The 25,336-nt window shown below is 38.9% G+C and overlaps 2 protein-coding genes across 6 annotated transcripts in view; both read left to right on the top strand.

Moving 5' to 3' along the window:
- Window positions 1-4,664, top strand: part of rspry1 (ring finger and SPRY domain containing 1) — a 22,697-nt gene extending 18,033 nt beyond the window's left edge. For both annotated transcript variants that reach the window (XM_061970250.1, XM_061970251.1), the window contains exons 10-15: window positions 67-210; window positions 287-398; window positions 1,398-1,500; window positions 1,578-1,730; window positions 3,276-3,380; window positions 4,516-4,664. In XM_061970250.1, the coding sequence (XP_061826234.1) occupies window positions 67-210; window positions 287-398; window positions 1,398-1,500; window positions 1,578-1,730; window positions 3,276-3,380; window positions 4,516-4,612 (714 nt within the window). In that variant the 3' untranslated portion in view covers window positions 4,613-4,664. The remainder of the gene's footprint in view (window positions 1-66; window positions 211-286; window positions 399-1,397; window positions 1,501-1,577; window positions 1,731-3,275; window positions 3,381-4,515) is intronic.
- arl2bp (ADP-ribosylation factor-like 2 binding protein) lies at window positions 4,634-25,336 on the top strand. Of its 4 annotated transcripts, none has more exons than XM_061970254.2 (7): window positions 4,634-4,817; window positions 12,112-12,181; window positions 12,291-12,352; window positions 19,311-19,417; window positions 19,474-19,559; window positions 24,400-24,496; window positions 24,608-25,336. In XM_061970254.2, exons 2-7 carry the CDS (start codon window positions 12,144-12,146, stop codon window positions 24,704-24,706), a joined length of 489 nt encoding a protein of 162 aa, XP_061826238.1. In that variant the 5' UTR covers window positions 4,634-4,817; window positions 12,112-12,143; the 3' UTR covers window positions 24,707-25,336. The 4 variants fall into 4 exon arrangements, with proteins under 4 accessions (XP_061826238.1, XP_061826236.1, XP_061826237.1 ...); XM_061970252.2 differs by lacking the exon at window positions 4,634-4,817 and adding an exon at window positions 11,712-11,858; XM_061970253.1 differs by lacking the exon at window positions 4,634-4,817 and adding an exon at window positions 11,871-12,029.

Below are 25,336 nucleotides of genomic sequence, written 5' to 3'. Positions count from 1 at the left end.
GATTATTAGACTGCTGAAATTGCACAATTTTTTAGAAATGTGTTTTGTCTTTTTTCTCCCCCACAGGCACGGTGTGATGCCTCCTCATTTGAGAGTGTACGTTGTACTTTCTGTGTGGATTCTGGCATTTGGTACTATGAAGTGACGGTCGTTACATCGGGTGTGATGCAAATCGGATGGGCCACCAAGGACAGCAAGTTCCTCAACCATGTACTCCATCTGTCTAATCTCATCCTGTGCAGAGGTCAGTCAAGTGTTTTCTAACCTGTTCAAATGTGTGTTGCAGGAGGGTTACGGGATTGGCGATGACGAATACTCGTGTGCATACGATGGCTGCAGGCAGCTTATCTGGTACAATGCTCGCAGTAAACCTCACGCTCACCCCTGCTGGAAGGAAGGTATGCTTTTTGAAATCACTCAACTTAGCATTTCTGATTTGTCAGATTTTTGTATATACAGATGGTTAAAGAGTTAAGCCTAGTGTCTACTCTCGTGTCACGTAACTTGCGTAGGCGACGCCGTCTTTCCCCATCCTCCTGCGTAGCCTCTCACAAGGCTTGTGTACACTTTCCAAAAATCCCAATGGTTTTGTGGCCAGCGATGCAGAAAGCAGTGCTGTGATTGGTAAATTTTTGCCAAGGAGGGTCCCTGAACACAGGCGACGAGACTTTGTGCTTAAAATACACAAATTATTGTATTAAAAAACATCAGTGATTAAATATTTGCATGAAAACTAATATTGGGCAGTATTTGTACTTAATATCTTGCTTAACACAAGCTTATTGTGTTGTTGTTGCATCCAAAAAAAGTCAACACTCTTTTTAACTTTTAATGCCAATTTTGTGCTAAGAACAGGTTCAATTCCGACACATATTCTTTATCGTGCACACACAACACTTCTCATTTTTCGTCAATAAGCTTTCTAGCACGGTATATTTACGAACATGTGATCTCGAAACATGACCATACAGATAAACACCAGCATGTCGTTAACTTACAATAGTTTTTTTTTTTTTACAGTTTTGTTTATTTACAATTACATGATAGCTTTCTCTTGTCCCATGTCCCAAACGGCCAAATAGCGTTGCATACTAATAATACAGTCTCTGCCGTGATTTGTTCAGAAGTTACAGTCCATCTTCACGAAGAAACAGTCTCTGGTCAACAACAGCTGCAGTTGCTCCTTCTGTAGACACTGCCCCTTAGTGTTTTAGAAGGGAATTACGGGTCTGGCGCCACCGCCCACGGAAGAACTATAAAACAAATAAGGCGCCGTCAAAGGGGACGACGCAAGCTACGTGACGCAAAAATATATTCCAGCCTTTAAGCACCCACATTCCTCATACAGAAGGATAGAGAGTGCTGTATGGATTCAAATGTATGGTGACCTATTTTAGGAGACGCTATCGGCTTCCTGTTGGACCTCAGCAAAAAGCAGATGGTCTTCTATCTGAACGGACATCAGTTGCCGCCAGAAAAACAGGTTTTCTCTTCAGCAACGTAAGTTTTCCTCCCACTTTTGTTTTTCTCCTTTGTCTTCTCCCAACAAAATCACTTCTTACCCCTCAATCTGTCAGGTCTGGCTTCTTTGCGGCGGCCAGTTTTATGTCATACCAGCAGTGTGAGTTCAACTTTGGCGCCAAGCCTTTCCGCCACCCGCCCTCAGTCAAGTTCAGCACCTTTAACGACTTTGCGTCACTGCTTCCCAGTGAAAAGATCATCCTGCCCAGGTAAGATGAAGTTAGGGTAGTGGCATTGTTACATTATCATGTATTTTCTTTAAAGCATACAAAGATGGACCACACCACCATCTTAAGGCATTACATCCTAATAAAAAATAAAATAAAACGGACATAACTTTCTTCCGCCTTTTGATTTTTTTAGGCTTCTGTCAGTGCTGGTATGAAATGTGTTTATACACTGACCGCTTACGTGAACAACCAAATTGTGTGGACCAACCCATTAAGTCCTGGTCCAGTGTTCTTCTTGTTATTCAAAAAAGCGCCAGCTTAAGCCCATGTCAGTATGTATGTATGCATCTATATACATATATATTGATATACAGTATATGTGCGTGTGTGCGTGCGTGTCCAGATCAATCAATCAAAGTTTGCATCCAAAGTTTCAAAGACGCACACAGCGTAAAGTTAGACATTATTGTCGCAGTAATGTCAAAATATATGGGGTACTTAACACTGGTTTGAACAAGAAATGCATTAATTAACTTAAAATACCTTTCTCTTCAACTTCAAGCAGAAATGCTCAAAGAAAAGGGTACATTATGGAAATATCGAGTCCCAAAGCCACGAGAAGTTGTTCTCCTGACAAGAAAAGCCGTAAATAAAGACTATAGGACATATATATATATATATATTTCCATTTTGGGGTCCACTGAGCTAGCTGGTGTTCTTATATTTTATGGTTTGAAACATTTTACTGTGAGCAAGTTGTAAACTGAACATTGTATTGACTTAATTTTATTTCGTGCAGCGGAAAATCCGTGTGTGTGCGAATATAACCCGCAGAGGCATTGGAAAAAAAAATCTTGATATTTCCTGGGATCCCTGTAAGTGTGCACTGACGTTAAAGCTGATGCACACATGCCATTGTACATGTATTATCTCACTATATTGATGAACAGAGACGTCATAATGCGCCACTAAGTCAGCTGTGGTTGCTTCTTATTGGACAAATAATTTTTTTTTTTGAGGGTGGAAATAAAATTAAAAAAGTCTATACTTATGTGATCAGGGACTTTTTTCCAACACCAGAGTCTGGGAAATCTACATTTTTAAAAATATTATTGCCCTTGGATGCCCTTAGATAAGATAAGTGTATGAATTATCATATGAAAACAGAAAAATCACAATAAAAATATGCAATAAAGGAAAAATAAAACATGTCAACAAACTGCTGTCGGTACAAAAATTATTAATTGTCACGCAATAGCTTACGTAATCAGTCAGCCTGAGGGGCGTCAACTTAAATGGGTTTAACTGTACTAGAATATAATTTATGTAAAAGTGCAAGAAAACTATTATGAGAAGTAAAGCCATAATGGAATTTAGTATGTGTGTATTAGTTCTAACATGACCTTAATTTATCGTTTGTGTTGGAGAAGTTTAACTGAGCATTTCTTCCTTGCCTTGGAGTCACCTGACTAAAAAGTAATACATATATGACAAGTTGTGATGCAGTACATCATCATCATAGTTTATCAAAGACAACTTCTTTTTGTTAACGCAAACTCAACATTTCCTGTGCTTTATTCCTAGACATCGGCGCCTGGCTTTACTGAAACAGGTTAGCATCCGGGACAACTGCTGCACGCTGTGCTGTGACGTCATGGCTGACACAGCGCTGCGGCCCTGTGGACACGGGTAGGTCATGTTGCCTCCCAAATATCAGAATCAGAATTAGCTTAATTGGCCAAGTATGTTTAACACACAATTAATCTGACTTGGTAGATTGTGTTGCCTTCTTCAATGTAAAAAAAAATAATATCAACAATTAACTAAAAATATAAACAAGTACTTTATATGCAAGGCTAATAAATAATAGCGCAGTGGTGAATAGAGCAGAGCAAAAAGATAATGAAGTGAACATGAGTTAGTAAAATCAGTGACAGATTAGTTCAAGTTATTTCACAGGGTTTATCAAATTGCCAGGCTGAAGGAAGAAACTATTGTTATGACGGGTTGTTTTGGCATACAGTGATTTGTAACACCTGCCGGGGGCCGGGGGAGTATGAGCAGTTTGTGACCAGTGTCTGAGGCGTCAGCAGTTGTGCTACTACATCTTGTGTTACTATTGTAAAGTGGGTCCAATCTAAAATTTGCACATTTGACCAAAGTTTTTGGTTATAGTATAAACATCAAAAGTAATTTATTTAGTTTTAATTTGCCTCTATTTACAGTACCGTATCTGTTGTTAAGAGAAGAAAGCGAGCATATCCTACACATAAATTAAGGCAGGAATGTCCAAAGTGTGGCCTAGTTTTTTTTTTCTTCATAAAATAAGGTAAATGCATATTGATATATCGCTAGATGTAAGCCTCGCTTTGTCACCAATAAAACTAAACTAAAATGTGGATGTTTTGTACAGAAAGCTTAGCATATGGTGACCTAAATTGGATGTTTTTTTTTAAACCTTATTGATACCCAAAATGTTGAAAAGATTTAATAGCCAACTTTCATGTTATTTTTACATTTGTACTATGGTGAACTTTTTAAAATGTGAAGTGTTCAACTTTAGAGTGACAAGTTTAATTGTTTCTGTGTTTTATTATTAAGTGGTTAACTTCCTGTTACACTTGTCTGCATTTACGCGTTTGAAATGTTACTCAAAACATTGGCTCCACATTTAATTAGGCTTTTATGATGGTGGTAGTTTGATTATGGATTAGTTTGTTGACAAATGAGAGGTTGACCGGTGTCATGGAACAGATGATTAATATTTCTGTGGCTTGTTAATAAACGCGTTGTTGTGTTTTTTTTTGTCTTTATCTTCTTCCAGGGGTATGTGTATGGAGTGTGCCTTACAGTTAGAAACGTGCCCCCTGTGTCGCCAGGACATCCAGACTCGCGTCAGACTCATTGCACATGTCTCCTGACACACTCTAACCTGCTCCTGTAAGGAGAGATGCACAAGCCCTACAGACACCTCCCCCTCTAAGCCCCTCTGGCCCAGCCGGCTTGGAGGATAGTGCCGCAGTGAAAGCATCCGAGCTACGCGTTCTGGTCAGAGGAGGCCTTGATGGAGGGGTGACGATAGGAAGCAGACGAGCGGATGGGGAAGCCAACTGCAGCAGGATTCCTGTGAGCTTCTCACTCATTTAGCCATGCCTCCTCTTTTGTATTCTTCTGAGAGCAGAAGCCAGACAGACGCTCTGGAGCAGAAACAATTAATCACATCAAAACCAACCTCTATAATCTGTAAGATCCAATTTTGCGAACCTCTTTTCACAAAAGATCCCACTGTATTCTTGTTTAGAGGACACTACATAATCACATCATACACACACACGTTGGGCTCTGCAAGGTAGTAGTAATGAATGAGGGTGGGCGATACTGCAAATTTGATAAATCCAGGGCAAGTATTGCAGATGTTGATGCGTTTTTCTTTAATATACAAAGGACATTAAATGATTTTCAAAAATTGCCTTTAATTGGCTAAATAGAATAAACACAGGACAAAGGTTGTAGCCCCCAAAATGTCAACAAACAGTATACATAGAACAATTATAAAACAAAGTAACAATATCAATAAAATAGTTATTCCATTTATTACAATTATTTCAGCAAAATAAAGTCAATGGTGCAAAATAATTCAACAAAAACTACAGCCAGCTCACGTTCAAATATTTGACGGTTTGCCTCCAAATGTAACAATATCAGCAATGTAACAGTATCAATAACTCCAAAACCACAGATATTGTGTGACACTCTGACAATAAACATCAGTGTTTTCCCACAGGGTGTCAAATTTACACAATTGGTCATGACGCATATGTAAAAATTTAGTTTAAAAAAAAAAGAAGCAAAACAAATATTTTTAAAGCTATAAACAAACTGGTTTATTTTTTTGTTAAAAATGCCACAAACAAGATTGAACTGTCTTTGATTGCACCCGGTGTTCCTGGTAAAAAGCTATAGCCTCCAAAATTCCCTTCCGGATTTGTCGCTTGTCACTTTTTTGAAAAAAAGTATAATCGAGACGGGTACTTGCTAAATTATAGAGATAAAGTTGCCTAGTTGGCAGCACTGATACCTCCTGTTTTGTTGTATTGTTTGGCAGACCAGGTGCATTAAAATGTGTTAATGAGGGTGGGAAAACAGGTATTGGCAAATCTATTTGTGGTGGTCCAACATTTGGCAGGCCGCCACAAATAAATGAATGTATGGGAAAACACGAGTAAAACTGATTTCATCACACTAGGAATCATCCAATTCTTAATACCACTCTTGGTATTTCAATATGGTCAATATTAAGGTGAATGGTCCCACCCGTTGTTATGGACACATGTGGTGGTAATAAACCCAAAGTACAGACAAACATTAGTGGATGTAAATCCCCAAATAGCATTGTTATTGTCTTTGCTCTGTGTACCATCGCTATCTCTTGGTTCCTGTGCTGATCCATTTCACATATCTGCAGCAATGTCAGACTTCCGTGTACAAATGTCCACAAAAACATGCAGTTTACTCATTTAGTTTACAAAATGTAAAATATCCGATCTTACCAGAAGACTTCACTAGTCTTTTATCACAACCATTACGGAAGCAAAGAGTGATCCGGTACTGTAAAGATTTTCAACTTATTCATTCGCGCTTGTGTGTCGTGCTTTATTTATAAACTCAGATTTGGATTGTTCACTGTCATCAGTCTAACAGAAGCTTATTTGTTCCCAGTATAATTGTGGATAATGTTGATAATAGGAAAAGTATCCGTCTTGAGTTTACTTTACTGGCACTAAAGAAATATATCCAACATTTGGTTTTGAAAGATGGAGTATCAGTTACATCTGGGGTTTTCAAAGTGGTCAGCCTCATCTTCTCCCACTCACAACTGTTTATTTACATATCAACACACGCCCCCAACTGTTGACACTCTCACTACAAGAACTACAAATAATTCCTATATATTTTCAACATCGCTTAAGCTAAGCAGCTATTAAAATATATTTTAAACTGAAGTTGAGCTTCTGGCTCCTCACACTTTGAAAACTCCAGAGTTGGATTGTTGTAAAAGCAAATGTGAAACGTCAATGTGAATGATGTATCCCCAAGTCTGGCATGTGTTTGCAATTCTATTATTTTATTCTCTTGAGTCTGTTTGTTTACAGAAGTACATTGGCACCAAAAATCTACTCTATCCCCTTAGTTACAAACAAATGAGACCTCTTTAAACTGACTAGACGGACGGGTATGTAGGGGTGGGCGATATTTGGCACATTGATCTGGTACCAAGTAAAAAGAGGGCCAATATTGCAGATAACTTTACTTTTCACTTGAAAATATGCACATTCTCATTGCCTTGCATTAGTTGATTGAGATTTTAATCAAAATAAAACACAGGCTGAAGATTTTTGGTAATCTTATTTGTGAACAATTTAACAATACATACATATTCTTATGGTACTGAATAGATCACAACTGGATTATTCAGATTGTCTGAGAAGACGTTCCATCTCTCAACTCTAGATTAAGGTTATGATGCAGTATCCAGAGGACAAACACTAATTCCAGGATCCTGCCCTCAGACCAGAGCTGTCTAATCTAAAGTCTGAACACAAACTGATTAAGCCTGCTCTGATTAGAGAGCTTTAGTCTTGAGGGCATACTTTTTTTCCTTAGTTCCAGCACTGCACCCTTAGACGAGAGCAGATGAGAAGCGAAATATCTTTTATATGAACAGTTGAGTTGCGATCAATTCAATGACCCGGATGAATAAGAATATTTAAAGGCTATACAACAGTATAAGACAAAGACAACAATATAAGACAAAGTAATAATTACTTACAATTTTGGAGCAAAATAAAGTCTGGAGTGCTAAATAGGTCAACAAAAGCAAACACTACTATTGGCTCATTAAAATCCAGGTCCAAGAATCAACAATATATACCTATAACCATCTAACAATAAAGACATTCCAGAAAATATAGATAAATAAGAAATATCAATCTCATCCCACTATTATTGAGCCGATACTAATACTATCATTGGTATCAATACTATCAATATTTGCATGGATTCGCCCACCCCGACTCGAATCAAACATTTATCTAAAGCCTTTTTGCCATTTCTTGCCCTTACAGGGGCTACTGTAGCAAGCTCTTGTATGAAAGCAGCCCGTTGGTTTCCAAGAACGAGTATATTTATGCAATGGAGTATTTTAAGATTAGGCTGAATTGTTTTTAAAAGAAACCCAGTAAACGCATGAAGTAGATGTGTTAAAGTTTACTGGAAAGGTTTCTGAAGATGACTTGAATCGCTGTGTGAGACAAAAGCCTGTTTAGTTACTGTTTGCTTATTTGGAGCACCTTAAAAGAGCAGCTGAGAGAAATGGTTCATTGTATGACCTAAGGAGATTAAAAAAAACTGAAAAGAGGAATTTCTCCCCAGAATTCCTAAAGATATGGTTTATGAAAGATTGATGTTTCTTGGATTGTGCTATTTGTAATAAATGTATATTCATGTGATGTTTACATGACAAGACAGTGTTTCTTTACATGTTTGGTATTACTGCAATATTTTACACATCAAAGCATATACTGTACTCCAAATATAGATCACATGGGACAAGCGGTAGGAAATAGATGGATGGATGTTAGAATTGTTTTTTTTAAATAGACACATGTTCATTTCATCAATAATTAAAAACCGACATAAAAGTAGGAAATACTTTGATAAGGGTAATTCCAAAGAATCGGAATAATAATGATCACCATTCTAATCAATCACTACTATTTCAATGGTAATGTGTTTGCTAATACTACAAATGTTAGCACTATTAGACAATTGCATACAAGAGTCAGTCAGTGGAGCCCATACTTAGTCCAGCAAAGCACGCCAAAAAAAGGAGGCAAGCGGCCACTTTGATGCATGTTGCTAAAAAAATAAAACTATTCCAATGTAAGTCTTAACAAAACAGACATATTAGCTTTTTGTTATTAGTGACAAAACAAATGACTAGTTATGGGTCAAACGATACTAAAGCATCGATGCCTTATGAAACTAAATTAGTGCTATTGTGTCTCTAGTATCATTTTAATCTTACATCACCAAATAAGGTAAATGCTATTTCTCCTGTTTACGATTTGGCTCAATGACCAGACTTGCGGTTTTCATATTCCTTTTTGGCAAAACAAAAACAACCATTGATTTTTGGGTCAAATGTAATGACTGTTTTAATCCAGTAGATGGTGGATGACCATTATGAAATAGCAACATGAGATCAGTGCTGTGTCAATGCAACTAGTGAGTGTGTCATACACTCACTGAGGTGTCATTTACTACAAAATACCTTACATTAGATTAGACCTTAAATTGTTCCGTCCTCGGAAGGACATTGATTTGCAAGTTTTTTTCCCACTGATTTCTGTCGTAGGCCTGTGTCTTCGTCTGTTCCCATGAAATGTTTGTCAATGTTGTGAGTGGTCTTCCTCTTTTTCCCTTTCTATTGCTATATTTTGTAGATTATGTTGTCATCCATCGTATCAAGACAAACGATTCCTCTTTATCTTATGGTTGGCGTTGGAAACTCTTTCTTGGTTCCCTGCCATACTTATTCGTTTCTTATATGGTTTCTCCGGGATGTCAAAAATCCTTCTTTAACAGAAATATCCACCTTTTGTTAGTCCTTGGCTGTCATTTGCTACTTCTCAGACGCATAGAGGTATGCTGAAATAACTACTGCTTCATATTTTTAGGGTTTTGTTTCTAACTTGATTTTTTTCCCCTCTCTTATCTACCGTATTGTACAAGCTGCCAAATTTTGAATTTGCCTTTCCAAATCTTCCCCCTTTTATTCTTCAAGCTCTTGCCATTGTTGCTAACATTTGTCTCCAGATATTGGAATGTCTCCCCCCTGTTGATTTTCCATTGATGGATATATTTTGCACCCCTTCTTGTCGAATGCTTACAGGCTAAATGGGGGCACTAAGCAACATTTTATTTCAAGGAAAAGGGTTTAATACTTTATTTATGTCAAACGATTTTTATACTTTTTAATAAAACTTGAATTTAATTTGATGCATGTTTTGTACTAAAACAAATTTATGGGAAATAAATATTTTTTAGTGCAAATGACAAATTTTAACATAATAAAAACACAAAGTTGCACATTTTCCTGGAACGACTCCGACGGAGATTCGATCGGTTTCCGACAAATTATCAGCAATACGACTTTTCGGGGGAATATGCTGATATATTCTTATCAATGAAATGCATTTGTGGTAAAAATTTTATATGAGGTGCACTGTATTTATTAGTTGATATTTTTACATGCGCTTCATAACACAAAAACATGGATCTCGGGGTCCTATTTTACTCTTTAATACATTTGTTAGTTCTGGACATCAATAAATATTTTCTTCCAAGCAAATAAGTTAAATATTCTATTCAATGATATACAGTGCATCCGGAAAGTATTCAAAACGCTTCATGTTTTCCCACATTTTATTATGTTACAGCCTTATTCCAAAATGAAATAAAACCATTTTGTCCTCAAAATTCTACAGGCAATACCCCATAATGACAATGTGAAAAGTTTTTTAAAAATTAACTAAACATAAGTATCGACACATTTTTTTCAATACTTTGATGCACCTTTGGCAGCAATTATATCCCTCAAGCATTTTTGATGAATACAATGCCACAAGCTTGACACACCTGCATATCTTTGGGACAGTTTCGACCATTCCTCTTTGCAAAACAGCTCAAGCTCCATCAGGTTAAATGGGAAGCGTTGGTTTTCATCCAGGATTTCTCTCTTCATCTTTTCCTCTATCCTGACTAGTCTCCCAGTTTCTGTCATTGATAAACAACCCCACAGCATGATGCCGCCACCACCATGCTACACTGTAGGGATGGTATTGTCCTTGGGATGACCAGTGCCTGGTTTCCTCCAAACATGATGCCTGGCATTTACGCCAAAGAGTTCAATCTTTGTCTCATCAGACCAGATAATTTTGTTTCTTATGGTCAAAGTCTTTCAGGTGCATTTTGGCAAACGTTTTACTGGGAAATGGCTTCTGTCTGACCACTATAACATACAGGTCTGATTGGTGGATTGCTGCAGAGATGGTTGCCCTTCTGTAAGGTTCCCCTCTCTCCAGAGTGACCATCGGGTTCTTGGTAATTTCCCTGACTAGACTAAGATGAACAGAGACAACCATCCATCCATTTTCTTCCGCTTAAAAACCAACGCTTCCCTTCCAACCTAATGATGGATGGGACTCTTGTCTTGTTCTGTATATTGTACAGTATTTTGTATATTGTACAGGATTGCTTATTTTTATTGGATAGTCTGTTTATTTCAATTCTTATTTTTTTATCTTTATTAGTTCTTGTGTAATTAATTTTGTATCCCATATGTTTCCACTACCACACCTTAAATTGGAGTCCTTAATCTCGTTATATGCAAATATAATGACAATAAAGTCCATTCTATTCTAATGGATCTTGAAAAGTGCTGCAAAGAACAATGGTCAAAACTGCCCAAAGATAGGTGTGCCAAGCTTGTGGCGTCATATGCAAAAATACTTGAGGCTGTAATTATTGCCAAAGGTGCATCAACAAAGTATTGAGCAGAGGTTGTGAAAATGCATGTATGTGTTTTTTTCTATTTTTAATAAATTTGCAAAAAACATGTTTTAAAAAAAAAATCACATTGTCATTATGGGGTGTTGTGTGTAGAATTTTGAGGACAACAATTGATCTGTTCCTTTTTGGAATAAGGCTGTAACATTACAACTGTGGAAAAAGTGAGGCGCTGTGAATACTTTAAGAGCGCACTGTAGCTCATGAATAGATGAATAATTGCATTGACACCCCTCTTGTTAATGCGATTATTATCATGCGTATGACTGATTTATTTACACTCGTAAAAAGTCAATGATGCCTTAAAGAGACAACACATTGGTGCATCCACTTGCTATTCCAGAATGGAAGTTCGCAAATTTCGACTTGTAGGCAGTACACGAACGCAACATAACTTGCCAGCGCTCTCCTACGGTAGGAACCAATGTGCTCTTAACTTGGTTCTGTCGGAGATTACGTAAAGCCGCACCGAAATACGTCGTTTCCAGGGTAACCATATCCTTCACGACTGCCTGAACATGGACGTTCAAGAACGAAGTAAGTGAATACCTTTAGCCAGCGTGCCTTAAACGCGCGTCTTTTAATGAACATTTAGGTGTGTTGCTCATTCGGAAGCGACCATTTTTAACGACTCACGCGTGTCGCTAACGTTAGCCAGCCGAGGCTACAGCCTGACGTCGTCGTTGAGTAAAGCGCTAAACCTGTAAGGTGTGATAATACACAGCTCTGACGAAGTAAAGAATTGTGCATTTTAAAGCAGACGTTGCCTCACATTTCTTCCCCGCCACAGGTGTGCAGGCCTGCGGGGAGGACATTGTAGAAATGGTTGACATGGAAGACGAAACATTTGCCATTTCCAGGTTAGTTAAAGCCAAGAGATAGTTTGCTAATAATTGAAGAGACGTGTCTCATTATGTGGTGTTTCTGTCCAATAAAACCCAATGTTTTGTCAATCTTGTCTTCATCCAGTTCCTCAGCCATAGATACAGCCTTCGACTCTGTTATTGGATGCATAGAGGACATCATCATGGGTAGGAATACTAATTTAAACGTCCTCTCCATATTCACTTGTGCTATATTATGTATAGCACAGGTGTCAAACTTAAAAATTTGGCCCGTCCTATCATATATTGTGGCCCACAATATCATTTTTAGTGGTTCGTATCATCAGAATCAGAAATACTTTAATAATCCCCGATGGGAAATTAAGATTTTCAGCATAATCCCATTCAAAATCAGACAAACATTACAATCCAATCCAATTTATTTATACAGCACATTTAAACAACAAAATGTTTCCAAAGTGCTGCACAACAATATTAAAAACAATATTGAAATATTATCCTTAGCTCCACCAATGACTGAATAAAAAATTAAAATAAATAGATATAAAACCAATATAAAATAAATATGATTAAAAACTATTTTAAAGGGTAAAACCAATTAAAACAGTAAATAGAAATCAACATTTTAAAAACACAGGACAACAGGGAGACAGAACAGGATCGCTGACGGGTCTGCCAATTTACAAAAAAGTTGAACAGGTAAACGCAGGGGGGTGAGGGAAAGAAAAAAAAAGTTTAAGCCTGGGCCATCATTTGAGTGGCGCGCCAAGTTATATAACAGGGTCCACGTCATTTCCTCCGGGCTGCCACACCATTTAACGGCCCACATTATTTTATGTGGGCCGCAACAACATTTTTAGTGTTGCTCCACGTCATTTATGTGGTTTGCCACATCATTTAAAGTGGCGCGCCATTTTGTATTTTACGGTCTGCCACGTCATTTAAATTGACCTGACTTACTATTTTAAGCGAGTCGTCAGAAAATGTTCTGTGGCCCGCCAAATCATTTTTGTTGTCCGTCACACAATTTTCCCTGGTCTGCCGCATCATTTGATTTGACCTGCCGCATCATTTGATTTGACCTGCCGCATCATTTGATTTGACCTGCCGCATCATTTGATTTGACCTGCCGCATCATTTGATTTGACCTGCCGCATCATTTGATTTGACCTGCCGCATCATTTGATTTGACCTGCCGCATCATTTGATTTGACCTGCCGCGTCATTTGATTTGACCTGCCGCGTCATTTGATTTGACCTGCCGCATCATTTGATTTGACCTGCCGCGTCATTTGATTTGACCTGCCGCGTCATTTGATTTGACCTGCCGCGTCATTTGATTTGACCTGCCGCGTCATTTGATTTGACCTGCCGCATCATTTGATTTGACCTGCCGCATCATTTGATTTGACCTGCCGCATCATTTGATTTGACCTGCCACATCATTTGATTTGACCTGCCACATTTGATTTGACCTGCCACATCATTTTATGCAGACTGCAACAACATTTTTAGTGGCGCGCCACTTCATTTATATGGTCCGCTACATCAGTGTTTTTCAACCACTTTGCCGCGGCACACAAGTTTGCCGTGAGATACAGTCTGGTGTGCCGTGGGAGATAATGTAATTTCACCTACCGTATTTTTTCGGACTGGAAGTCGCAGTTTTTTTCATAGTTTGGCCGAGGGTGCGACTTGTACTCAGGAGTGACTTATGTGTGAAATTATTAACACATTACCGTAAAATATCAAATAATATTATTTAGCTCATTCATGTAAGAGACGAGACGTATAAGATTTCATGGGATTTAGCGATTAGGAATGACAGATTGTTTGGTAAACGTATAGCATGTTCTATATGTTATAGTTATTTGAATGACTCTTACCATAATATGTTACGTTAACATACCAGGCACGTTCTCAGTTGGTTATTTATGCCTCATATAACGTACACTTATTCAGCCTGTTGTTCACTATTCTTTATTTATTTTAAATTGCCTTTCAAATGTCTATTCTTGGTGTTGGGTTTTATAAAATAAATTTCCCCAAAAAATGCGACTTATACTCCAGTGCAACTTATATATGTTTTTTTCCTTCTTTGTTATGCATTTACGGCCGGTGCGACTTATACTCCGGAGCGACTTATACTCTGAAAAATCCGGTAATTGGGTTAAAAATATATTTTGCAAACCAGTACGGTAATTATAGTCTGCAAATAATGTGCCGTTGAGTGTGCTGTCTAGAGCTCGGCAGAGTAACCGTGTAATACTCTTCCATATCACTAGGTGGCAGCAGGTAGCTAATTGCTTTGTAGATGTCGGGAACATGGTTTGTCGTGATCACGATATGCGGGAGGCAGTGTGCAGGTAAAAAGGTGTCTAACGCTTAAACCAAAAATAAACAAAAGGTGAGTGCCCTATGAAAAGGCATTGAAGCTTAGGGATGGCTATGCAGAACGAAACTAAAACTGAACTAGCTGCAAAGTAAACAGAATGCTGGACGACAGCAAAGACTTACAGCGCGTGGAGCAGACGGCGTCCACAAAGTACATCCGTACATGACATGACAATCAACAATGTCCCCACAAAGAAAGATAGCGTCCGCACAACTTAAATAGTCTTAATTGCGAAAACAAAGCAGGTGCGGGGAATAGCGTTCAAGGAAGACATGAAGCTGCTACAGGAAAATCCCAACAAAACAGGAAAAGCCACCAAAATAGAGCGCAAGACAAGAACTAAAACACGACACACAGGAGAACACCAAAAAAAATGAAAATAAGTCACGGCGTGATGTGACAGGTGGTGACAGTACACCTACTTTGAGACAAGAGCTATTGGTTGGTTATGGTTTAAATTCATATCCAACAATTGCGAGATGGACTTTTTATTGTCAATGAGTTTAATTTTTTTATGTTTTCTGCTGGTGGTGTGGCTCTGGATTTTATTCAATGAAAAAAATGTGCCTTGGCTCAGAAAAGGTTGAAAAACACTGCGCTACATCATTTCATGCAGTTTTCCACATCATTTAACGTGACATGCCACATTATTTTATGTGCGCCGCAACGACATTTTTAGTGAAGCCCTATGTCATTTGTGGTTCGCCACATCAGTTAGAGTGAACCGCAACTTCATTTTTAGTGGCCCACCTGATCAACACCTTGTCCGCCACATAATTTTCTCTGGTCTGCCACATCATTTAAATGAACCTGCCATTCTATTTTATGCGGGTCGTCACAACATTTTCTGTGGCCCGCCACATCATTTATGTTGTCCGTCACATAATTTTCCCTGGTCTGCCATATCATTTAATGTGACCTGCCACATTGTTTTATGCAGGCTGCAACAACATTTTTAGTGACGCTTCACGTCATTTATATGGTCCGCTACATCATTTCATGCATTTAACGTGACATGCCACATTATTTTATGCGGGGCCGTCACAAAATTTTCAGTGCCCTGCCACACCATTTTCTTTGGTCTGCCACATCATTTAAAGCGAACTGCCACATCATTTAAAGCGAACTGCCACATTATTTTATGTGCGCCGCAACAACATTTTTAGTGAAGCCCACGTCATTTGTGGTTTGAGCACATCAGTTAAAGTGGCCCGCCACTTCAGTTTTAATGGCCCACCTGATCATCACCTAGTCCGCCACATAATTTTCTCTGGTCTGCCACAACATTTTAATTAAACCTGCCATTCTATTTTATGCAGGTCATCACAATTCTCTGTGGCCCGCCACATAATTTATGTTGTCCGTCACATAATTTTCCCTGTTCTGCCATATCATTTAATGTGACCTGCCACATTGTTTTATGCAGGCTGCAACAACATTTTTAGTGACGCTTCTCGTCATTTATATGGTCCGCTACATCATTTCATGCATTTAACGTGACATGCCACATTATTTTATGCGGGCCGTCACAAAAGTTTCAGTGCCCTGCCACACCATTTTCTTTGGTCTGCCACATCATTTAAAGCGAACTGCCACATTATTTTATGTGCGCCGCAACAACATTTTTAGTGAAGCCCACGTCATTTGTGGTTTGAGCACATCAGTTAAAGTGGCCCGCCACTTCAGTTTTAATGGCCCACCTGATCATCACCTAGTCCGCCACATAATTTTCTCTGGTCTGCCACAACATTTTAATTAAACCTGCCATTCTATTTTATGCAGGTCATCACAATTCTCTGTGGCCCGCCTCATAATTTATGTTGTCCGTCACATAATTTTCCCTGTTCTGCCATATCATTTAATGTGACCTGCCACATTGTTTTATGCAGGCTGCAACAACATTTTTAGTGACGCTTCTCGTCATTTATATGGTCCGCTACATCATTTCATGCATTTAACGTGACATGCCACATTATTTTATGCGGGCCGTCACAAAAGTTTCAGTGCCCTGCCACACCATTTTCTTTGGTCTGCCACATCATTTAAAGCGAACTGCCACATCATATAAAGCGAACTGCCACATTATTTTATGTGCGCCGCAACAACATTTTTAGTGAAGCCCACGTCATTTGTGGTTTGAGCACATCAGTTAAAGTGGCCCGCCACTTCAGTTTTAATGGCCCACCTGATCATCACCTAGTCCGCCACATAATTTTCTCTGGTCTGCCACAACATTTTAATTAAACCTGCCATTCTATTTTATGCAGGTCATCACAATTCTCTGTGGCCCGCCTCATAATTTATGTTGTCCGTCACATAATTTTCCCTGTTCTGCCATATCATTTAATGTGACCTGCCACATTGTTTTATGCAGGCTGCAACAACATTTTTAGTGACGCTTCACGTCATTTATATGGTCCGCTACATCATTTCATGCATTTAACGTGACATGCCACATTATTTTATGCGGGCCGTCACAAAATTTTCAGTGCCCTGCCACACCATTTTCTTTGGTCTGCCACATCATTTAAAGCGAACTGCCACATCATTTAAAGCGAACTGCCACATTATTTTATGTGCGCCGCAACAACATTTTTAGTGAAGCCCACGTCATTTGTGGTTTGAGCACATCAGTTAAAGTGGCCCGCCACTTCAGTTTTAATGGCCCACCTGATCATCACCTAGTCCGCCACATAATTTTCTCTGGTCTGCCACAACATTTTAATTAAACCTGCCATTCTATTTTATGCAGGTCATCACAATTCTCTGTGGCCCGCCTCATAATTTATGTTGTCCGTCACATAATTTTCCCTGTTCTGCCATATCATTTAACGTGACCTGCCACATTGTTTTATGCAGGCTGCAACACCATTTTTTGTGGCGCGCCACTTCATTTTTATAGTCCGCTTCATCATTTAATGTGGTTTTCCACATCATTTAACGTGACATGCCAGATTAATTTATGCAGGCCGTCACAAAAGTTTCTTTGGTCTGCCACATCATATAAAGTGACCTGCCACATTATTTTATGTGTGCCGCAACAACATTTTTAGTGAAGCCCCATGTCACTTATGTGGTTCGCCACATCATTTTGTGTACTGTGCCACATCAGTTTAAGTGGCCCGCCACTTCATTTTCAGTGGCTCACCTGATTATCACCTGGTCCGCCACATAATTTTCTCTGGCAGACCAGAGAAAATTATGTGGCAGACCACAGAATTTGAATTAATCTGCCATTCTATTTTATGCGGGTCGTCACAATTTTCTGTGGCCCGCCACATCATTCATGTTGTCCGTCACATCATTTTTCCTGGTCTGCCATATCATTTAATGTGACCGCCACATTGTTTTATGCAGGCTGCAACAAAAAAATTTTTGTGGCGTGCCACTTTATTTTTATAGGCCGCTACATCATCTCATGTGGTTTTCCACATCATTTAACGTGACATGCACCTGGGTATAGGTTGATTGGCAACACTAAAATTGGCCCTAGTGCGTGAATGTGAGTGTGAATGTTGTCTGTCTATCTGTGTTGGCCCTGTGATGAGGTGGCGACTTGTCCAGGGTGTACCCCGCCTTCCGCCCGATTGTAGCTGAGATACTCTCCAGCGCCCCCCATGACCCTGAAGGGAATAAGCGGTTGCAAATGGATGGATGGATGGATCCCACATTATTTTATGCGGACCATCACAACATTTTCAGTGGCCCGCTACATCATTTATGTGGTTCACCATATCATTAAAGTGACCTGCCATGTTATTTTATGTGCGCCGCAACATTTTTAGTGGAGCCCCACGTCATTTATGTGGTTCCCCAATTCATTTTTAGTGGCCCTACCTGATCATTTATGTGGTCCGCCACATAGTTTTCTCTGGTCTGCCACATAATTTAAATTAACCTGCCGTGCTATTTTATGCAGGCCGTCACAACATTTTCAGTGGCCTGCCACATCATTCATGTGGTCCGTCACATCATTTTACCTGGTCTGCCATATCATTTTATATAGGCTGCAACAACATTTTTAGTGGTGCGCCACGTCATTTATATGGTCCGCAACATCATTTAATGTGACCTGCCACATTATTTTATGCGAGCAGCCACATTATTTTAAATGGCCCGCCACATCATTTAATGTGACCTGCCACATTATTTTATGCGAGCAGCCACGTTATTATAAATGGCCCGCCACATCATTATAATCGAGCCGCATCATCGTTTTTAGTGGTCCGCCACATCATTTTATCTGGCCCGCCACATCATTTATTTTGGGCTGCCACGTCATTTTATGCGAGCTGCCTCATAATTTTTGATAGCCCTTAAATACTTAATTTACTTGTCACCTTGACTTCATTAGAAAGCAAGTTATCTATGAATCTATTCATAAAAGAATGCAATCAGAGTTGCCTCGGCAAATCGTGTAACGTGCCTATTACATGTTTATATTTATATACAGTATAATATATAAAGGTTTATTTGAAATACGGACAGATACTGAAACATAGATATCTGAAAGTTATCTAATGTATGCATCATAGTGTTTGTAGCCAAAGCTAATTTACAACACTTGTCCCCAACAACAACAACAACAACACAGATCTAACATCATTAAAATTGGAAATCACTGTTTCAAGCCTCCCTCTGAGGACAGCAATAATTGCAACATGGCCCTCCAATGAAAATTAGTTTTACACCCTTAGTATCGCTTTTTATTAACAATTTTCATAGTGAGTTGTCTTGACATGTCTTTAGAGGAGGAGTTCCAGCAGCTGCAGTTGAGCTTCATGGAGAAACACTACCAGGAGTTTGACAACACTGATGAGAACAAGCTCAGCTACACAACCATCTTCAATGATTATGTGAGTAGCTTATCAAACCCACACTTGTTGTATTCTCACATGGCATTTGTGTGCAGGTGGAACAGTTGGAAAAATACGTGGAGCAGCAGCTGATCAGGAGGATCCCGGGCTTCAACATGAGCACCTTCATTGAACATCTCATGTGAGCAATGGCATCTTTTTATTCTTGCTCATGACACCTGTACATTTTCTGCTACATGGTACCAGGGGCGGTATAGCTCGGTTGGTAGAGTGGCCGTGCCAGCAACTTGAGAGTTGCAGGTTCAATCCCCGCTTCTGCTATCCTAGTCACTGCCGTTGTGTCCTTGGACAAGACACTTTACCCACCTGCTCCCAGTGCCACCCACACTGGTTAAAAAAATGTAACTTAGATATTGGGTTTCACTTTGTAAAGCGCTTTGAGTCACTAGAGAAAAGCGCTATATAAATATAATTCACTTCACTTCACCTATTCAGCGCCCCCCAGTTTTACCCACTAGTGACACATTTCTCCTGGCAAAAGCAAAAAGTACAAGCTATTTCAAGTATCTGGTTATAGGTATGTGTTTTAAAATTTAAAAAATAAATTGATTTTCATGAAACCAGTATTATCAGACAGGTCTTGTAGAGACATTTCCAGTGATGTAAGTATAATTTGAAATGTTAACAAAATGCACACATTTCTGGTCAACTTTTTTAATACAAAGTTAAGCTCAAATTTTACACACAGTGCATCTGGAAAGGGAAGACTGTAGCAGCTATGTCTACATCCTCAGAATTCTACAGACAATACCCCATAGTGACAACGATCACATTTACATAAGGATTCACAGCCTTTTCTCAAAACTTTGTTGATGCACATTTGGCAAACATTTGAATATGATCCTACAAACTTGTCACATCTATCTTTGGGCAGTTTCTCTCATTCCTTTTTTAAGCACCTCTCAAGCTCCGCCAGGTTGGATGGAAAGTCTTGTTTTTCTTCCAGGATGTTTCTGTACATTGCTGCATTCATCTCAGTTTAGTCAGGGAGGTGACCAAGGACCCGATGGTCACTGTCAGCTACAGCATTACCTTGTGGAGAGAGGAGAACCTTCCAGAAGGACAACACAGATCCGGCCTGTATGTTATAGTGGCCAGACGGAAGACATTTCTTTGAAAAAAGATTGCCAAAATGCACCTGACACACTCTCAGACCATAACAAACAAAACTCTCTGGTCTGATGAGACACAGATTGAACTCTATGGCGTGAATGCTAGGCATCATATTTGAGGGAAACCAGGCATCACTTGGCCAATATCATCCCTACAGTGAAGCATGGTGTTGGCAGCATCATTCAGTGGCATGAATTGTGAGACTTGTCAGTATAGAGAGAGATATGAATGCAGCAATGGACAGAGACATGCCGGATGTAAACCAACGCTTTCCATCTAACCTGATGGAGCTTGAGAGGTGCTGCAAAGAGGAATGAGAGAAACTGCCCAAAGATAGGTGTACCAAGCTTATGGCATCGTATTCAAAAATACTTGAGGGCTGTAATTGTTGCCAAAGGTGCATCAACAAAGTATTGAGCAAAGGATGTGAATTCTTATGTATATGTGATTAAAAAAAATTGGCAAATAAAATAATAAAAACTTTTTATATTGTCATTATGGGGTATTGTCTATAGAATTCTGAGAATGTAGACATAGCCGCTACAGTCTTACGTAAGTTAATGAGAAGACGTATAAAAGACATAGTCTTTTCATTGACGAGAACAAAACACAGATCTCATTTGCAACTTTTTCCACCCTACAAAAATAGACTAAAACATTCTAATAAGCAAACGGTAGAGATTGGATGGTTAAAGGGAAACTGCACTTTTTGGGGAATTTTGCCTATTGTTCCCAATCATATGAAAGACATGACGATGGATGGCTTTTTTTTGCATTCTAAATATTAAACAATCAGCTTACAATGGAGCCATGGGAGCTGCGCAATTGCGCCTACAAAGCCCTTAAAAAAACATCCAAACACCTCCATTGAGGTTTAATATACATGATGGAAGTATATATGTAATGTAGTAACGGGCACATCATTTATAATAACATTTATTATTTAGGTATTTTGCTCATTTTATGCATACGCGGTGCATTAATTAGTATCACAACGTTTGCTTTTTTTCCCCCCTTCATCACTGATTTCTACTCACTGCAGACTTTGAGAGCCAACAGACAAAAAAAACATTACTTACCGTGCAAGGTCTGCTGTCAGGATGTTCATATATTCCCATTTAGATGAAGAATGTCTCATAATCCTCACAAAGAAGCAGAGTAGAGGGGCGGGGCGGGGGGACCAAGCGTCTTTTCTTGTTGTTCTGTACATTTTCGGGTCCTAAATGGCTGTCAAAGTGTACCAATTTGTCGGAATACCTACTAAGACTTTTTCTGTCCAGGTGAGATGCATGATTTATGATCTAGAATAAAGTTGCAGGAAGCAAGGAAACGAGGAAGCAACAGACCACTCGATAATGTAAACATAGGTACCGTATTTTTCGGAGTATAAGTCGCACCGGCCGAAAATGCATAATAAAGAAGGAAAAAAACATAAGTCGCACTGGAGTATAAGTCGCATTTTTTGGGGAAATGTATTTGATAAAACCCAACACCAAGAATAGACATTTGAAAGGCCATTTAAAATAAATAAAGAATAGTGAACAGGCTGAATAAGTGTACGTTATATGACGCATAAATAACCAACTGAGAACGTGCCTGCTTGTTAACGTAACATATTATGGTAAGAGTCATTCAAATAACTATAACATATAGAACATGCTATACGTTTACCAAACAATCTGTCACTCCTAATCGCTAAAGCCGATGAAATCTTATACGTCTAGTCTCTTACGTGAATGAGCTAAATAATATTATTTGATATTTTACGGTAATGTGTTAATAATTTCACACAAGTCGCTCCTGAGTATAAGTCGCACCCCCGGCCAAACTATGAAAAAAACTGACTTATAGTCCGAAAAATACGGTACACATGTTAGTGATCATGGCGCCGCTAAAATAGTTTGTCTGCGTTAGCGCTTATAATAACAATATCACTAATACTTGGTAATACTCAAGTCACAAAATGTAAATGGAGTATTGAATTTTATTGGCGAAATAGTGAAGCTCCCATTGGCTTTGCTGTAAGCGGACTTTTATTTACGTTTATTTAATATTTAGAATGCATAAAAAAAAAAAAAATCCATCCGTCGTCATGTCTTTAATATAGTGTAATCCGACTCTTCAGAATTGAATAGTCGAATAAGAAGACACTCCTACTTAGTCACCCAAGATACAGTAGGAGGGATCAATGGTGGCCATTTAGCAACTTTGTTGCTATTAGTAGCGAGTATTCAGGTCCTTCGAGATACTCCGAATGTTTTTTTTCTTCAAAAGGCAATGAGCGACAAAACATTTCTTGGTGTCATTGGACACTAACATGAACCTGCCCTATAAAAATCCACACCAGTTTTGTATTTGCTGCTGTCAAGAAGCGTTGCTTGATGTGACCCATGGCTCGCACAAAGGAGCTCTCCCAAGACCTATGATCAAGAATTGTTGACTTACGTGAAGCTGGAAAAGGTTACAAAAGTATTTTTAAAAGTCTTGATGTTCTTGTGTCTGCGGTAAGACAGATTGTGTACAAATGGAGAAAGTTCTGCACTGTTGCTACTCTCCCTCGGCGTGGTCGACCTGTAAAGATGACTGCAAGAGCACAGCGCTGAATGCTCAACGAGGTGAAAAAGAATCCAAAGAGTGTCAGCTAAAGACTCTGGCACATGTTGGCATTTTTTTTGGACAAATCTACAATTGGGAAAACCTTAGACAAGAATGGAGTGAATGAGAGGACCGTACGGAGGAAGCCACTGCTGTCAAAGAAAAACAATGCTGCACGTTTGTGTATGCAAAAGAGTGCCTGGATGTTCCACAGCACTACTGGCAAAATATTCTGTGGACAGATGACACCAAAATTGAGTTGTTTAGAAGGAACACCCAACACTACGGGTGGAGGAAAAAAGGCACATCACACTAACATCAAAACCTCTTCCCAACGGTAAAATATGGTGGAGGGGGCATCATGGTTTGGTGCTGCTTTGCTGTCTCAGGGCCTTGAAGGATTGCTGTCTGATAGAAAATTGATTTCCCAATTGTATCAAGACATTTTCCAGGAAAACTTCAAACCATCTGTCTGCCAACTGAAGCTCAAAAGAATATGGGTGATGCAAGAGGACAACGACCCAAAGCACAAAAATATAATGAACAGAATGGCTTGAATTGAAGAAAATACCCCTTCTGTAGTGGGTGGCCCAGTCAGAGTCCTGACCTCAACACAATTGAGATGGTGTGGCATGACCTCAAGGGAGACATTTACGGCAGACATCCTAAAAATATTGCTTAACTGAAACCGTTTTGTAATGAGGAATTGTCTAAAATTCCTCCTGGTGCACAAGCATGTCTGATGTGCAACGACAGGAAACGTTTGGTTGAGGTTATTGCTGCCAAAATGAAATCTAAAGGTTTACATACTTTTTTCACCTTGCTGTGAATGTTTACAATAAAAAATGAAAACATAAAATTGTTTGTGCAGAATTAATTTAGTATGTCTATTGTTGTGATTGTGATGAAAATCAAAATACACGTTATGCTTAATTTTTGTAGAATTCCAAGTAATCCCAGAGGGTTCACATACGTTTTCTTGCAACTGGCCAATTATGCAAATTAGACAATGACATCAAATACGTTTTCACACACAATCATATGAAAAATAAAAAGACATAACAAATGTTTGCGAGGGAAACATGTTTGTTGGTCATTAACAGACTCTAGGGACACATTACTGTTATATCTTTATAAAGTCAATTATTTTTACAGTAGGGTGGCCTTTTACGCTTTTGTTTTTACAAGCCACTAGGTGGCTCACATGTTGAAAACAGAACTTTAGCATTCATCTTTCTTTCATCTACCTGTAGGCAGCACAAAGACGAGGTGTCAGGTGACATAGTGGACATTCTGCTGTCTTTTATTGATTTCATGGCCTTCAAGGAGATGGTTCTGCAATATAAAGTGGTGAGTTGGTGAAAAGACTTCCATAAAAGTGACAACCTTATCTGCTGTGTGCAGTAATCCATACATGATGTATGCTTTAACACTAACTGGTTAATATTTATCATGCTCTAGGAAAAAGAGGGACGGAGTCTGGACCTGAGCCAAGGCCTGGTCGTCACACCTTTGACCCCTGCAGCCTCTAGCTACTCTGGATGCAATCAATCACAGTGACACACAGACCATAGACCCAAGTATGTGTTTATGTGAAATATTTTTTATTTGACGTAGTGATCAGCTCACCCAGTCAACAGACAATCATTTAGATGGATGGACAATTTCAAGTCTCCAACCGACTTCTACATAGATGTTTTTGGACTGATGGAGGAAGCCAAATTAGCACCCACACAAGCATAGGGAACTCCACACAGACAGAGTCAAGAGTCAAACCCACATCCCAACTTGAACCTTCTTCTTGTCGTGCAGTGCTAACTAGTGCAGTCCCTTCTAAATCTTTGTGCATGATTAAGATGAAAAATACATGTGACAGCAGCCTCATTGTCATTTTACTGTCTTCTATTCATAAATGTATTCTGAAGGGTTCTTTTGAAGAATACTAACATTTTTGTTTGCAGAGATAAAAAAAATAAATAAAAAAAAAGCCAATGTTAGCCTAAAAGTTTTAAGCTTGACTAAACAAGAGTCCCGGACATTTTTATGACATGTATTATTGTTTGGATTGAGTTTTGTGCCTGTGACAGTGATTTTTAAATGTGTAAATAGTGATTTTGTATAGTATAGTTGTCAATAATGAAAAATTGTGTGCTATTTTACTGCTACTTTCTAATAAACAAAAGCCTGAAA

The sequence above is a fragment of the Nerophis lumbriciformis genome, linkage group LG10 (assembly GCF_033978685.3).
Source record: "Nerophis lumbriciformis linkage group LG10, RoL_Nlum_v2.1, whole genome shotgun sequence".
In the NCBI taxonomy this organism is placed as follows: domain Eukaryota; kingdom Metazoa; phylum Chordata; class Actinopteri; order Syngnathiformes; family Syngnathidae; genus Nerophis; species Nerophis lumbriciformis.
The sequence above is the reverse complement of the archived record's forward strand: the minus strand, read 5'-3'. Positions and strand labels throughout refer to the sequence as shown.